General features: G+C 47.4%; 1 protein-coding gene across 4 annotated transcripts in view; it reads right to left on the reverse strand.

Moving 5' to 3' along the window:
- The window catches only part of ERCC2 (ERCC excision repair 2, TFIIH core complex helicase subunit), a 455,444-nt gene that overhangs the window by 151,460 nt on the left and 288,704 nt on the right, over positions 1-15,280 (reverse strand). For 3 of the 4 annotated variants that reach the window (XM_030217436.1, XM_030217435.1, XM_030217433.1), the window contains 3 exons: positions 12,983-13,104; positions 12,766-12,858; positions 5,024-5,096 (listed from right to left, as the gene is read on the reverse strand). In XM_030217436.1, the coding sequence (XP_030073296.1) occupies positions 5,024-5,096; positions 12,766-12,858; positions 12,983-13,104 (288 nt within the window). The remainder of the gene's footprint in view (positions 1-5,023; positions 5,097-12,765; positions 12,859-12,982; positions 13,105-15,280) is intronic. The other variant, XM_030217434.1, reaches the window with a different exon arrangement.

Here is a 15,280-nt window from a genome sequence, read left to right on the forward strand (position 1 = left end):
AGGTGCGGTGGGAGAGATAAGAGGAGAACCAGGAGAGGACAGAGCCTTGAAACCCAAAAAAGGACAATGTGGTAAGAAGTGTCAAATGCAGTGGATAGATCGAGCAGGATGAGGATGGAATAGTGGCCTCTGGATTTGGCGAGGAGCAGGTCGTTTAGAGAGTGCTGTTTCTGTCGAGTGTAGAGGGCGAAAGCCGGATTGAAGTGGATCTAGGATGGCATGAGAGGAGAGAAAATCAAGGCAGCGATTGTGAACGGCGCGTTCAAGTATTTTGGAGAGGAAGGGGAGGAGAGAGATGGGGCGGTAGTTGGAGGGGCAGGTAGGGTCAAGTGATGGTTTTTTTTAGGAGAGGTGTGACTACTGCGTGCTTGAAGGTGTCAGGGACAGTTGCAGTGGAGAGAGAAAGGTTAATGATGCGACAGATGGAGGGGGTGATAGTATTGGAGATGGTGTTAAGTAGGTTGGTGGGGATGGGATCGGAGGAACAGGTGGTGCATTTCGAGGAGGAAAGAAGGCGGGAGGTTTCATCCTCGGAGATCTCAGGAAAGGAGGAGAAAGAGGCCATGGTTGGTTGGTTGTTGGATAGGGCTATAGGCTAAGGAGGAGGTGGCTTGGTAGTGAACTCAAGGTTGATCTTTTGTACCTTGTCGTGGACGTAGTCAGCCAGTGATTGAGGAGAGAGTGAAGGGGGAGTGGGAGCCACGAAGTTCTTATATTGCTACTCCCTCTACAGACCCTGACACATTGGTTACCTCTGCATGTGTTTAATTTCTCCTCCTGGTTACTAGACATAGGTATGCATACTTTTTTAGTATCATTCTCTCTCTCTCCTCCTCTCCATCCCTATTGGCCCCTTTTGTTAACTTGTAGCAAAGTGAAGAACTCTGCACCCTTTCTTGTCTCCTCTGGCTGAACACTGAAGACCGGAACAGTCTTCTTTTTTTCCAGAGGGGGGGGGGGGGGGGGGAGATGTTGGTGGAGGTGTACTTTGTACTTATGAAGGCCTGAACCAAGCAGTTTCAGTGCTGCTAAGTATTTAATATCTAAGAATTAATATACAGACGATGAGAAGTGGAAATTTCTCTTTTTTTCTGTAAATTACAAAGATATTAAGCAGGCCAGGTGGAGCAAGTACCCCCACCTCTTCCCCCACCTTCCTCTGACCAAGCAAGTGAAAGACAATGAGCTCCTGCCATTTGCTGTTTACATGAGTGTGTTTATTAGCCTTTGAGAGACTTTTAGGATGCAGATCAAAGGAAGTTCCAGGTGAAGGGGGCAGGGCTGACAGAGGAGAGAGAGAGAAATCCTGTAGTCAGGACAGGATAAGAAAATATTATTGCAGGGGGGGGGAGTTGTTGTAGGAGGTGGAAGGCCTCCAATTATTTAATGTACAGAAATTAATGTCTCATATGTTGGACAGAGAGAAATGAAGGTTTCTTTCCTTCTAATCATGAGAAGCTTGCTGGCTTGCTGGAATGGCAATTACACTATAAGCCCTGATTGCCCACAATCTCTCCCATTGAATATGGTCAGGAGACAGAATTCTTTCCCATGCCCTTTGAAGTAAGGCTACTATCCAGGAGAGAATTACTCTTTTTTTACAACCATGAGAGGAAGACCAGGTAACACCGTATTTCCTTCTCTGCCTAGAACAATTCAAACACTATCCCTGGAGTCAACAGCAAGAGAAACCTAACACCTCTATAGCAACTCTATAAGGAAGCAGTAGTTAAACTTTTGTCTCCTCTTTTAGAATAGGGGAAATACTAATTAAAGGTTCTGAGAAATGTATTCTTGTGTGAGGCTGTAAAGATGAATAGAAGAGGTCCAAAACATTTGGACAACAGACCAAATGCATCTTCAAAAGGAAATATAAACAGATGCTATATATTTCTTTATTGTCAGGAGATCCTGCCTGACTGTAAGATGCTAATTAAGGGGGTAAGAAGAAACCCTCCCTCCTTCTTGTGCTCCATGTATTGAAAGGGAAAAGAAATCCTATATAATATTTCTCTGCCAGATAGGAGGCTGGTCAGTGTGCAGCACTCCTGGTCTCATGCCAGAGAACTGGGAGACTGCCCTGGCCAACTTTCCATTGTAATTTCCATTTCTATATATGTTCTCATTTCTGTCATATTCTAGACTATCTCTATGACTATTTCTTATTATTTATCCTAAATCTCTGGATAAAAAAATAAACCTGTGTTTTCCCCCAACGGAAGCTTCTCTTGGCTCTCTTTTCTGTGTTTTTGCTTTAAAGGCTTTAATCCACCTGTCAGAGTTTCTTAAAGGTATCGTTGAGAGGGTTTGCCTGCGTAGTATTGCTGGCCTGATTGGACTCCGCCGGCCGCAAGAACAGACGCAAACAAGATCTTGTTTAGATCTCCAAGAGTGGGCAGATAAGGCTCTCAGCTTCTTCCTCTTTATCTGATGAGGCTTCGGTATATTCAAAAGGAGCTATCATTAAAGGAGCCGTTACAAGAGGGAGATGATCCAAACGTACTGAGGCTGTTTCATAAAGAGGAGCTTAGTACTCTTATTTCTGAGGCAAATGTCTTCTGCTTCGGCATCAGAAGTTCCAGCTTCGTCGATCATGAGGGGGCTCAGAGGTCCTTCAAAGGCTTTCCCGATGCATCCTGACACTCAGGACCTGATTACAGAAAAATGGGTCTCAGACATGGGGCTGAGAGTGGGAAGACCCATGGTTTGCCTCTACCTGTTGGTTCCGGAAAAAGAAATTGCAACTTCCCACGATGGACTTCCTGGTTACAGCGGTGACTAAAAAGACCACCTTGCCAGTGGAAGGGGGCACTGCCCTAAATACCTACAGAATAGGAAGCTAGAAGGCTCGCTGAAACAAGCCTTGAAGTGGCCTCGGTGGGCCTTCAAGTGACAGTGTGCAGCTCGTTCATGGCAAGAGCATGCCTTAAGTGTGTCACACCACTGCGGGCGGTCAGGAATAGTGAGCCCTTTTGGCTGCTGCCTGAGACCGGCAACAGCAGGGGAACCACCCAAACTGGAAGTGAGGCCAACCACCAATAGGCTGGTACCAGGTACAGGAGTCTCGAACAGGTTTGGCTAGACCGAAACTCTGAAGCCGACTTGGCCTCGCCGGACTGGAACCAAAAACCTGGAATGGACTTGGCTTGGCCGGGATGGAATCAAATGCTGGAACGGACTTGGTTTGGCCGGGATGGAATCAAATGCTGGAACGGACTTGGCTTGGCCGGACTGGAACCAAATGCTGGAACGGACTTGGCTTGGCCGGACTGGAACCAAATGCTGGAGCGGACTTGGCTTGGCTGGACTGGAATCAGGATATTTGCACAAGGCAGACACAAGCAGGGTAGGGCAGAAGCTAAGGACAAACAGGGTGGTAGAACCAGGAAGGGAACTAAGCTGAAGACAGAGCAGAGACACACAGTAAGGAGCTGAAGCTAGGCAGGGCAGATACAGCAGTAAGGAACAGAAGCTAAAGACACACAGGGCAGCTACAGCAGTAAGGAACAGAAGCTAAAGACAAACAGGGCAGCTACAACCAGTAGGGAACTGAAGCTAAAGACACACAGGAAAAGATCTAGCAGAGCTACAGCTGCAACAAGCACTCACAGACGAAAGCACATCTGAAGACCTCTGTTGCAAAGGCCCTGAATAAAAGTGCACCACTTCCTTATAACAGGACAGAGACAGGAAATACACAGAACCCAAAGTGAGGCTTGAAACACTGAGGAAGTGGAAACCCTACAGGACAGAAACAGGAAATACACACTGAACACTGAAGTGAGGCTTGGCAGCAGAAACACCGGAGCAAGTCTGGAGTGCTGGAACATCAGGACCGGAATAGAACCTGGAAGATGTTTGGGAAACAGGAAAAGACAGTCCACAGCAACCACAGGGCCCGGTCACCCGGGGGCAAGGTGAGTGTAGGCATGGAATACAGTCACAATCGTGACAAAGTGGCATTAGAAGTCGGCAACACAAGTCAAGCACCATAACGCCCAGCTGTAAGCAGGGTTGGCCTACTTGGTGGATAATATTTATGACATGTTACAGGTTATGGCCCACAGTATATCTTAGGCCAACATGGCATGTCAGCAGCTCTAGTTGTGGCTTTGGGCAGTAGATGCAGTGTCAAAGTCAATTATAGTTAAACTGCCCTTTCAGGGCAAGTGACTATTTGTAGAAGAGCTCAGTAAATTGGTGAAATATTAGGTATTACCTGATACATTTTTTTTCCATTAGCTCTTCCCACTTCCAGAGGCCCGCCCGAGGGATCCGAGATGTTTACTCACTGTGAAGTTACCTTGCATGTGCTTCCTGTATATCTCTTGTTCTCTACAAGTTGTCCAGAGATGAGAAAGGTCCATGCATGTTTGCTTATCTGGTTAGTGTTAGGTTAGCGAGTTGTTTAATATTGTTGTGTTTATTCTGAGTATTATACTTACTGCTTGTCTAGATAAATACTGAGGAGCTGGACTGGATGCCAAGAGAGATGTGTCTCAGTTCAGTTTTTCAGTCCTCTTGCTCCCCCTGCTGGCTGATGGACACAACTATCCCACAGGTTCTAGAATAGTGGGAAGGACTAATAGAAAAAAATTATCAGGTAAGATCCAATTTCTCCATTAATGCAACTCCTGCAGGAGTGGACACAAGGGAAGGGCAGAGAAAAAAAATGAACTAGGATTGTATATCTTAATATGTACAATGGTTCCTCAACTTGCCCTAAAGTCATTAACAGTACACATGAAGCAATGTGAGCATCCTCCCAGCTGTGTCCACTGAGCCTGGTCTTCACTCCAAGTGCTTGAGGTTTACCAACAGATTTTCAGGATATCCCTAATGAATATGCATGAGAAAGATTTACATGCCTACTATCTCCATTATATGCTATCTCTTTCATGAATAATCATTATGGATATCCTGAAAACCCGACTTGTTGGCAGCCCTCAAGGACTGGAAATGAAGCCAGAAGACTTAGAACAGAACTCAGGTCATGAGCCCCTCAACAAAATACACCACATACCAAAGTCAATACCCTCAGAAACCTTTCCTCTGGCTACAGACAGCAGGATGGCCCCTCGGCCGTTCTCACATGCCTAGGCAAAAAGAGAAAAAAAGTCATTCCCTGTAAGAAAGCGCTCGAGTTTATCACTACTTTTTGACAAATGATACGTGATAAGGTGAAATTAGGCCTTACCTGCTAATTTTCTTTCCTCTAGATCCTCCAGACCGTTCAAGACGCTTGGGTTATGCACTCCTACCAGCAGAGGGAGACTTGAGAACACTAAAACTTCTTATACAAGTAGCCTGTGCAGACCTTCTACTAACCAGTAAAACAGTAACAAAGCAGAGGAACAAAACACCTCCACCTAAACAAAACCACTGAATCCATACTCAGATCTCCTCCCCTTAAGACGGGGGAATTCAACTGCAGATGGCCACAAACTGCCCTTAGTAAAACTCCAGGACCCAAATCACAGGAGCTACTAGAAATATCAGCAACTGAAGTCTAAAGAAAATATCATACTGAACTGTCCGATACACTGGGTGGGCTCTAGAACGGTCTCGAGGATCTAGAGGAAAGAAAATTAGCAGGTAAGGCCTAATTTTACCTTCCTCAGCAATCCTCCAGACCGTTCAAGACGCTTGGGATGTACCAAAGCAGTAAACACATCTAAGGGTGGGACCTGCGAAGCCCAGAGGACAGGAATGCAGTTCCAAAACTGGCATCCTCCCTTGCCTGTACATCCACTCTGTAACGTTTGACAAAAGAATGCAGAGAGGACCACACCGCCGCTCTACAAATGTCCACCGGTGGAACAAAACTACTCTCTGCCCAAGAAGCCGCCATCCCCCTAGTAGAATGTGCCTTCATCCCCACCGGCACCGTACGGCCATGCAATATGTAAGCCGAAGAGATGGCATCCTTCAACCACCGAGCTATAGATGCCTTAGAAGCAGCCACTCCCTTCTTGGGCCCCCCATGAAAGACAAATAACCTGTCCGAAGACCTGAATTCCTCCGACCTGCGCAAGTAAACCTTCAACATTCTGCGCACATCCAATTTCACCAAACGACGCTGAGAAGCATCCCCCGTCCACTCCCCCAAGACCGGCAACGAAATCACCTGATTGACATGTAAGGAGGATACCACCTTAGGCAAAAACGAAGGGACTGGACGCAGCGAACCTTTTCCTTAGAAAATCACAGAAATGGAGGCCTACATGAAATAGCCTGAAGTTCCGAAATCCTGCAAGCCGACTATATAGCTACCAAAAAGACCACCTTCATAGTAAGGTCTTTTATCGAACAAAACTCCAAGGGCTCAAAAGGATATTACGATCCCACTGAGGAACTACCGGCTGCTGAGGAGGACGAAGCAACTTCACCCCCCTCAAAAAACGGACCACATCCGGGAAAAACACAACTGACCTGCCCTGCACCTTACCCCGAAAACACGCCAAAGCAGCCAGCTGCACCTTCAAAGATGACAATGAAAGGCCCTTCTCAAAACCATCCTGCAAGAAATCTAAAATGCACGACACAGAAGCTGTCGAAGGGACATACGCCTGGTCCCCACACCAATCTTCAAATATGCGCCACACACGCACATAGGCCAAAGACGTCAAACGTTTGCGAGACTGCAGCTTCGTCTGAATCACCTGAGGGGAAAACCCTTTCCTTCTTAACCGTTCCCTCTCAAGGGCCACACCGTAAGAGAGAACTGAGCCGGATCCGGCATGACAATTGGACCCTGACACAACAGCACCGAGCCCCCCAGCTGCAGAGGCTCGCCTTCTAACAAGCGCATCAGATCCCCGAACCACGGCCGACGCGGCCAATTCGGAGCCACCAACAACACTGGACCCGCATGACATTCTACCCTCTGTAGGACTCGACCTATCAAGGGCCACGGGGGAAACACGTACAGCAACACCCGCTGAGGCCACGGAAGGACCAACGCATCGATCCCTTCTGCTCGCGGATCCCGATGCCGACTGAAATACCGAGGAACCTGAGCATTCTGTGCCGACGCCATGAGATCCACTACTGGCATTCCCCACTTTAGAACTATCTGGTCAAACACCGACTGGTGCAGAGACCATTCTCCGGGGTCCAACATGTGTCTGCTTAGAAAATCCGCGTTCACGTTATCCACCCCGCCATGTGCGCCGCCGAAATCTGCACTAGATGCCTTTCCGCCCAACTCAAGAGCAGAGCCGTCTCGATTGCCAACCGCGGACTCTTTGTACCACCCTGCCAGTTGACATACGCTACCACTGTCGCACTGTCGGACATGACTCTTACCGCCTTTCCGACCACACTTGAGCGAAACGCCAACAGAGCTAGCCGAATCGCCCTCGTTTCCAACTGGCTGACAGACCACTGAGCTTCCTCCGTCGACCACCGCCCCTGCGCGGACCGACTGAGACACTGAGCTCCCCAGTCCAGCAGACTGGCATCTGTTACCAGAATCACCCACTGAGGAGGTTCCAACGGCATGCCCTTTTTCAGATGGGCCGAGCACAGCCACCACTGGAGACTGCGCCGAGGAGCCCCCCTCAATGGCAACCGCAACTCCAAACTGTGTACTTGGGGAGACCACCGGGACAACAGAGCCGCCTGAAGCTGACGCATATGCGCCCTGGCCCATGGTACTACCTCTATTGTCGCTGCCATGAGGCCCAGAACCTGAAGGTACATTCGAACCGTCGGACTCTGAACGGACATTAACAGCCGGACCTGCTGCTGAAGAGAGGCGATCCGAGAATCCGGCAGAAAAACACGATCCACTGCCATGTCGACCCGCACTCCCAAGTACTCCAGACTCTGCGATGGGATCAACTGACTTTTGACTACATTCACTACCCATCCGAGCGATTCCAGAAACGTGACCACCTGAGTCGTCGCCGCAACACTATGAGCCCGAGACTTCGCCCGGATCAACCAGTCGTCCAGCTACGGATGCACCAGAATTCCCTGCCTCCCCAAAGCCACTGCTACTACCGCCATTATCTTGGAGAAGGTGCGTGCAGCCATTGTCAGACCAAAAGGCAGAGCACAGAACTGAAAGTGCCTCCCTAAAACAACAAAACGAAGGAAACGCTGATGGGCCTCTCAAATCGGCATGTGCAGATACGCTTCCGTGAGATCCAGTGACGTGAGAAATTCTCCCTGACGAACAACCACTATGACCGAGCGCAGAGTCTCCATGCGGAAGGATGGCACCTTGAGCGCCCCATTGACCCTCTTGAGATCTAAAATGAGTCGAAACTGGTTCTTCTTCTTCGGCACCACAAAGTAAATGGAATAACAACCCATTCCCTGCTCGTGCCAAGGAACGGGTACCACAGCTCCCAACTGGATTAAGCGACCCAGAGTCTCTTGAATAGCCTTTAACTTGACTCGAGAGTGACAAGGAAAGGGAAGAAACAGATCCGGCAGCTGGTGCTTGAACTCGAGCGCATAACCGTCGCGAACGACCTCCAGCACCCACTGATCTGAAGTAATTTGGGTCCACCCCTGATAAAACAGACCAAGTCGCGCCCCGACCTTCAGCAGAGGCTGGACCCGCACACCTTCATAAGGAGGACTTATTACCATTTCCGGCACCTCCGGAGGAGTCCCGATCTCCTCGACAACCCCCTCGAAAGGACTGTGTCCGCTGGAAAAAACAGCTTTTAGAAGGAGATTCAAATCTGCCCGGCCTGTACCGCCTCGCGTCCTTAAACTGACCTCTAGCCGAACCACCTTGACTAGCCGCCTTAGGCCGTAACTCTGGCAACCATAAAACCTTGGTATCCCCAAGACCACTCATCAGTTTATCCAAGTCCTCTCCAAACAACATAGAACCTTAGAAAGGTAGAGAACACAACTTTGCTTTAGAGGCCGCATCTGCCACCCAGCCCCTAAGCCAAAGAGCCCTGCGAGCCGTCACCGCCAGAGCCATATTCTTAGCAGAAGCCCTTAGCAAATCATAAAGGGTGTCCGCCAAAAACGAAGACCCCATCTCCAATTTGGCCAGGACCTGAACCAAACCAGTCCTATCTAACGCAGGCTCATTCAAGAGCTTCTCCGCCCAACTGAAACAAGCTCTGGCTACCAAGCCCCCACACACAGAGGCTTGCAAGGCCAAAGCCGACAAATCAAAGCTGAGCTTCAGAAAGGACTCTAGCTTCCTATCCTGACGATCCCGTAAGGCTGTACCACCATCCACCGGAATGGCCGTAGCCTTAGTAACCGCCGTAACCACAGTAGGTGCAAGTTCTTCTGTTATGCTGATTTTGATTTAAGTCGCCTAAGAAAGTGACTGCATAAAAGGGAATGTGAGGGATGACTCATTTTTCATTAGTCATTCAAGGCATGTAATTTTGAACCTGAGTCAAGTGGAGTTTTTTTACCCAATGATAGAATCGTTACGTGTGTTATAAATCAATGTGAATAATATATAATCACCTACTAAACCTAAGGTAGTTTACCTACGGTTTCTGAAGGTTTTTTTCTCCACTTTTCTAGTTAAGCACTGATTATTTTGCTGCTAGAGCTTCTTTTGGTATTCGGAAACCAGACCCACCCCCCCGGCGCTGCTGAAGCCCCAACACTTCCTGCAGTCTCCGCGACGGACCCCCCTCGCTCCCGAGGCAGCAGGTCCATCGCATGATCCGCGGCTAAACTAGGCGCGCTTCCTGCCACACACAGGTCCCCCAGCACCGGTACGGAATGCACTGCCAAAATGGCCGCGTTTCCCGCCAAAACCGGCCCCACCATTGCCGGCCCGGAATGTGCGGTCAAATCGCCGCCCAACACCTCCGCCGACTCAGGGGAAAGCACGGGGGGCAAGAGCACTGACAACATTGGCTCCCCACAAAATTTACATTGGCCACCTTTCACTTCAATGCTGTGCTTCACGCAAAACCGACACCTCGCCGGCTTAGACATAATGGCCGCGAACACAATAAAAACAAACAGTTGCTTTGTGCTCTGACAGACTAATAGGCAAAACCGCCTAAGGCAAGAACGCCCTTGAAGACGTTTTATCTCTGGACTGCCACAAGTACGGCCAAAATAGCCGCCTTTTAAAAACGTTTCTTTTTTTTAAACCTCGTTGCTGATGCCTAAACGCCTCAAGGGTACAGAACGAGGTCTGTAGCCGAGGTCAAGCAGTCCTCCAGAAGAGCACAGGGGGAGGGACCCGGCCACCCGGGTGTGACACCCCACAGGGAATAAGAAGACCCTTAGGACTTACACCCTGTAATAGAGATCCAAGTGTGGGTTCTCTAACATTTACAACCCAACCTAGAATCCCCAAACGGGCCTACCAGACTGAGTACACTGTACAGGATGCACACATCTACCCTCTGCTGAGACTGAGAAAATACTGGTTAGTAGAAGGTCTGCACAGGCTACTTGTATAAGAAGTTTTAGTATTCTCAGTCTCCCTTTGCTGGTAGGAATGCATAACCCAAGCGTCTTGAACGGTCTGGAGGATTGCTGAGGAATCAAGTTTTAGCTCAAATTTACAACAATTTACTCCAGGCAAAGCATGAACTGAAAACAAGTGCCTGTCTTTCCATTCTTAGGAGATGGAGCAGAAGAGACAGACTTTAAAAAGAAAAAAAATTATAAAAAGATAATACAGGCTGGCCCAGTGACCTGGTAGCAGCACAGCACATTGTCATATTGAAGGAACTGACTTCCATTCCAAGGTCAAGTCTTCTGTACTCCTCAGACTAGCCAGGGATGCTTCAGAAGCCACATTCACAAATCCCTAAGTTCAAAGAATCGTCAATGTGTACTTTTACCTACAGGAAGGGTGGGAAGTTTTCAAATAGCCCATTTACCTGGGCAAGTGACTTTTGGAAATTGTCCTCATTTTTTTTTTACAACCACCCCTTGCAAAAAAGTACCAGCTTTTGATGTGAGCTATTTTTTCTGGCCAGACTACTATATGCAGATTTGAAAAAACAAAATCACACATGATATTGCCTCTCCCAACCTAACCCTATCCCCACGAATGCCTCTGTAGTATACAGGTAAACATTCAACACAAAGCTCAACAGTGTGCATGATTTTACATGTATAAGCCTATTTCCATGAGTGAAACACATTCACAGAAATGGCTTTGAAAATTGTTTTCGTAGAAACACAGCATATGATAGCAGACAAAGACCAAAATGGCCTATCCGGACATCCCCACTAAGATTTGTAACTAGAACATAACTCCCGATCCCTCATTCCCTTTAACTTTCCTCTCAACCCTTTTCCAACCACTGTCCTCCATATCTGTCACAAGCATGGCCAAAATCTGCCACAATGATGGCTTCAACCACCTCCAATATCATGGAGGGGCATAATCGAAAGGGACGCCCAAGTTTTCCTGAGGACATCCTCGCAGGACGTCCCGGCGAAGGGGCGGGGAAACCCGTATTATCGAAACAAGATGGGCGTCCATCTTTCGTTTTGATAATACCGTCATGGACACCCAAATTACGAAATTTAGGTCAACCTTAGAGATGGTCGTCCCCGATTTTCGGTGATAATGGAAACCGAGGACGCCCATCTCAGAAATGACCAAATCCAAGCCCTTTGGTTGTGGGAGGAGCCAGCATTCGTAGTGCACTGGTTCACCTGACATGCCAAGACACCAACCAGGCACCCTAGGGGGCACTGCAGTGGACTTCAGAAATTGTTCCCAGGTGCATAGCTCCCTTACCTTGTGTGCTGAGCCCCCCAAAACCCACTCCCCACAACTGTACACCACTAACATAGCCCTTATGGGTGAAGGGGGGCACCTACAAGTGGGTATAGTGGGTTTGTGGTGGGTTTTGAAGGGCTCACATTTACCACAAGTGTTACAGGTGGGGGGGGGGGGGGAGGGCCTGGGCCTGCCTATCAGAAGTGCACTGCACCCACTAAAACTGCTCCAGGGACCCGCATACTGCTGTCATGGAGCTGGGTTTGATATTTGAGGCTGGCATTTTTTTTGAGGGTGGGAGGGGGTTAGTAACCACTGGGGGAGTAAGGGGAGGTCATCCCCAATTCCCTCCGGTGGTCAACTGGTCATTTAGGGCACATTTTTGTGGCTTGGTCGTAAGAAAAAAAGGACCAGGTAAAGTTGTCCAAGTGTTTGTCAGGGACGCCCTTCTTTTTTCCATTATCAGTCGAGGACGCCCATGTGTTAGGCACACCCCAGTCCTGCCTTCGCTACGCCTCTGAAATGCCCCCGTGAACTTTGGTCGTCGCCGCAACGGAAAGCAGTTGAGGACGCCCAAAATCGGCTTTCAATTTTGTTGATTTGGGCGACCCTGTGAGGACGCCCATCTTGCGATTTGTGTCGAAAGATGGGCGCCCTTCTCTTTCGAAAATAAGCCTAATACTATACCACCTTCAACTTTGTTTCATATAGACCAACACTAGAGTTCCCTTTTGGAAAACAGAAATTCAGCCACTCTATGCACATGGAAATTTCAGCTTTAACTCTGGTCTCTCCAGCTTCTTAAAACCCAATGCCATTGTAAATCACCGAATTGTGCAGGTTATCCCAATGCTTCATTACCATCCTCTTTGCCACTAAGGGGTCCATTAGAAGTCCAGAGATGCACTGGGGGGTTCAGCCTGTCCATATGGCATGGAGTAACCCTCCTTGTACTGTTTTATCTTGCAAGCATGTTATTTTAGTAAAATATACTACTCTATATCCCTGGCCTGGCCAATGTCTGCCTTGCACACTTAGTCATGTAAACTGCCAGCGCTACTCTGGCCCACCTCCTGATACTTCTCCAGTGCCATGCTGGTTTCTGCTCCATCTTGGGTCTCAATGAAGAGGAGTTTGTTCCGTTGAATGTTCTCTAGGATTCCCTGTCAGGAAGAAGAGGGTGGCAGGTTACAGAGTTTTGATCAGAACCCAGAGGAGCATGCTGATGCTACAAAAAATGAATGGCATTTCAGGAGTAAGAGAAGGAGGATATAAGGCGTGCCTGACCTGCTCATACCAGGAAGCCACGATGTTCTCCATATACTGGTAACTGGTGAAAAATGCCACAATCCCATCCGGCACAATTGCTGACATCTCCAGCAGCAAGTTGCCATAGTTACGGATCACTGCTGTGAGAAAAAGAAAGGGCCCATTTCTGGTTTACAGGGAAGACTCATTCTCTTTTGTAATGGGTAGCATGTTTCAAACGCTTGTTGTGAGTCCTTTAGGAAGTCACTTAAAATTCCCCTGCAATCCTCACTAGGACATTTAAACCTTAAGCATTAATCACAGGCATGACCAAGAACAGCACTGTCTAAACCGAATATCAAATATCACTTCTACAGATTTGCCATCATATGCTGTTACAAGTTATATAAGGAAATCAGGGATGCTATGACTGTGTATTTGATAACTACATGGCTGCCAACTGCTCAGGTTTCTAAACATTCAATAGCAACCCAATGCTTATGAATCACTTCAATCACACTTTTAAGGAGTAGGCAAATCTAATTAAATAGAAGCCTCAGCAGTAACTCGTTTCACACAGGAACACATACTGCGACTTGCCTGCATTGTCATCGGCTTCCATATATTGTAACTGTGACAGAACAGTGTGTTTTAAGCCTGTAAAACTGCCTTTATTAAATCTTGAAGTGCATTTCTCTAGTTTGGCCAACAAGTGGTGCATGTTATGTTTTAAGTTGTTACAAAGAACTGACCTTTCTTTCCTTAATTAACACAGATAAGGAAATGCCCAAGAGATATAATCAGCTTTTTTCAAATGTTGTTGTTGACTGGGCTCTGATTGTCCCAGGATGTGTCCCCCCCCCCCCCCCCCCCCCCCCCAATTTCAATTGTACTGTCTTTTGCTTCAGCCCAGGAGAAGAGAGAGAGAGAGCTCTTTGCTGAAGCCCTGTAAAAATAACAGTTATATTTGATAACTGGTAAAAGGCTATATGTTCTAATCTCCCCAGGTACTTTTTAGGAAGTAACCAAATATTTAGTTAGTGTTATAATTGATCCATATTTCAGTTACCTGTTATTGTTTTCTGATTGCACATTTTCTTTTGTTCATTGTTCAGGTGTGACAATAAACCTGTATAGTTTGTTGACTCTGCCTGTCTGGACTGATAAAGAATCCTGGTGGTTTGTGTGTTGGGTCTGTGAGTGCTTTCTGGGAACTGTGGAACCACTGGGAGTGTGGCTGCAGTAACCTAGAAATCACTGGGGATAATTTGAGAGCGGGAGACTCGCCCAGAGGCGGTTGTGACCCAGTCGATAACAGGAGGATGCTAGTGTAGAGCACAAGCAGCAGGTGCATACGGACCTGAGCAGTGCTGGTGATAGACCCTCTAAGTGGCTGCGGGGTAACCCCAGGCGGATGGCTAGGTGTTTCGTGAAAGACCTTTCCTTTTTTTGTGGCAGCGTGGTGGGCTTGTCAGGTTCAGTGTGTGAAGGGTCACCATCCACTGAGTAGTTCATAGTCTTTTTTTATCTGTAACCTCCAGACACAGAGCATAGTGAACAAGTGCAACAGTAACAGGGCCCCTTCCTCTTTTTTGGTAGTTTAGCAGCAGCCAGCAGACACTGGAGATACCTAACCTAACACAAGAGCAACAGGATGGCATCAGCGAGGAGAAGCTACAGGACCGGCCTGCACAGAGTTCTCCTGTGGAGAGAACAGACCCCTTGTGAGCAGAGGTCTGTGAGTTGGCAGGGCCAGATGCCACACCAGCTGAGATCAGGCAGATCTACATTCTAGCGCGACAGTGGCTAGACCAGCTGCAGTGAGAGGAACAGGGCCAGGAAGAGCGTGAGTGATCGTGGCAAAAAGAGCGAGAACAGCAGCATGAGGAGCAGGAATTCCAGCTGTAAACAAATTGCTCGACACAGGCCGTGTTTCGCCCACCAAGGGCTGCGTCAGGGGCTACAGTAAACAAACAGATTGAATTATAATAAATAAAACATCAAATTTAAAATATAAAAACAACATACTTAAAATATAAAAACAACATACCACCATAGTTTCTCATATATTCATGAACAAATAGATAATGTATAAGGTATAAAATGATAATAAAATGTTATACATACATGTATGTAAAATCTAAACATGAATAAATAAGTATGTGGTGTACATAGAAAGGACCACTTAATGCAAATAAATAAATAAATCATCCCATCACAAAAAACGCTTATATGTATTTAAAAAATGTATATATATAAACATGTATACGATTCCCAACATATATATATAATAAATAATAAATAATAAATATCTATATAAAAACATATACATAAAAA

This window comes from Microcaecilia unicolor, chromosome 11 (genome assembly GCF_901765095.1).
Source record: "Microcaecilia unicolor chromosome 11, aMicUni1.1, whole genome shotgun sequence".
NCBI classification, from domain to species: Eukaryota; Metazoa; Chordata; class Amphibia; order Gymnophiona; family Siphonopidae; genus Microcaecilia; species Microcaecilia unicolor.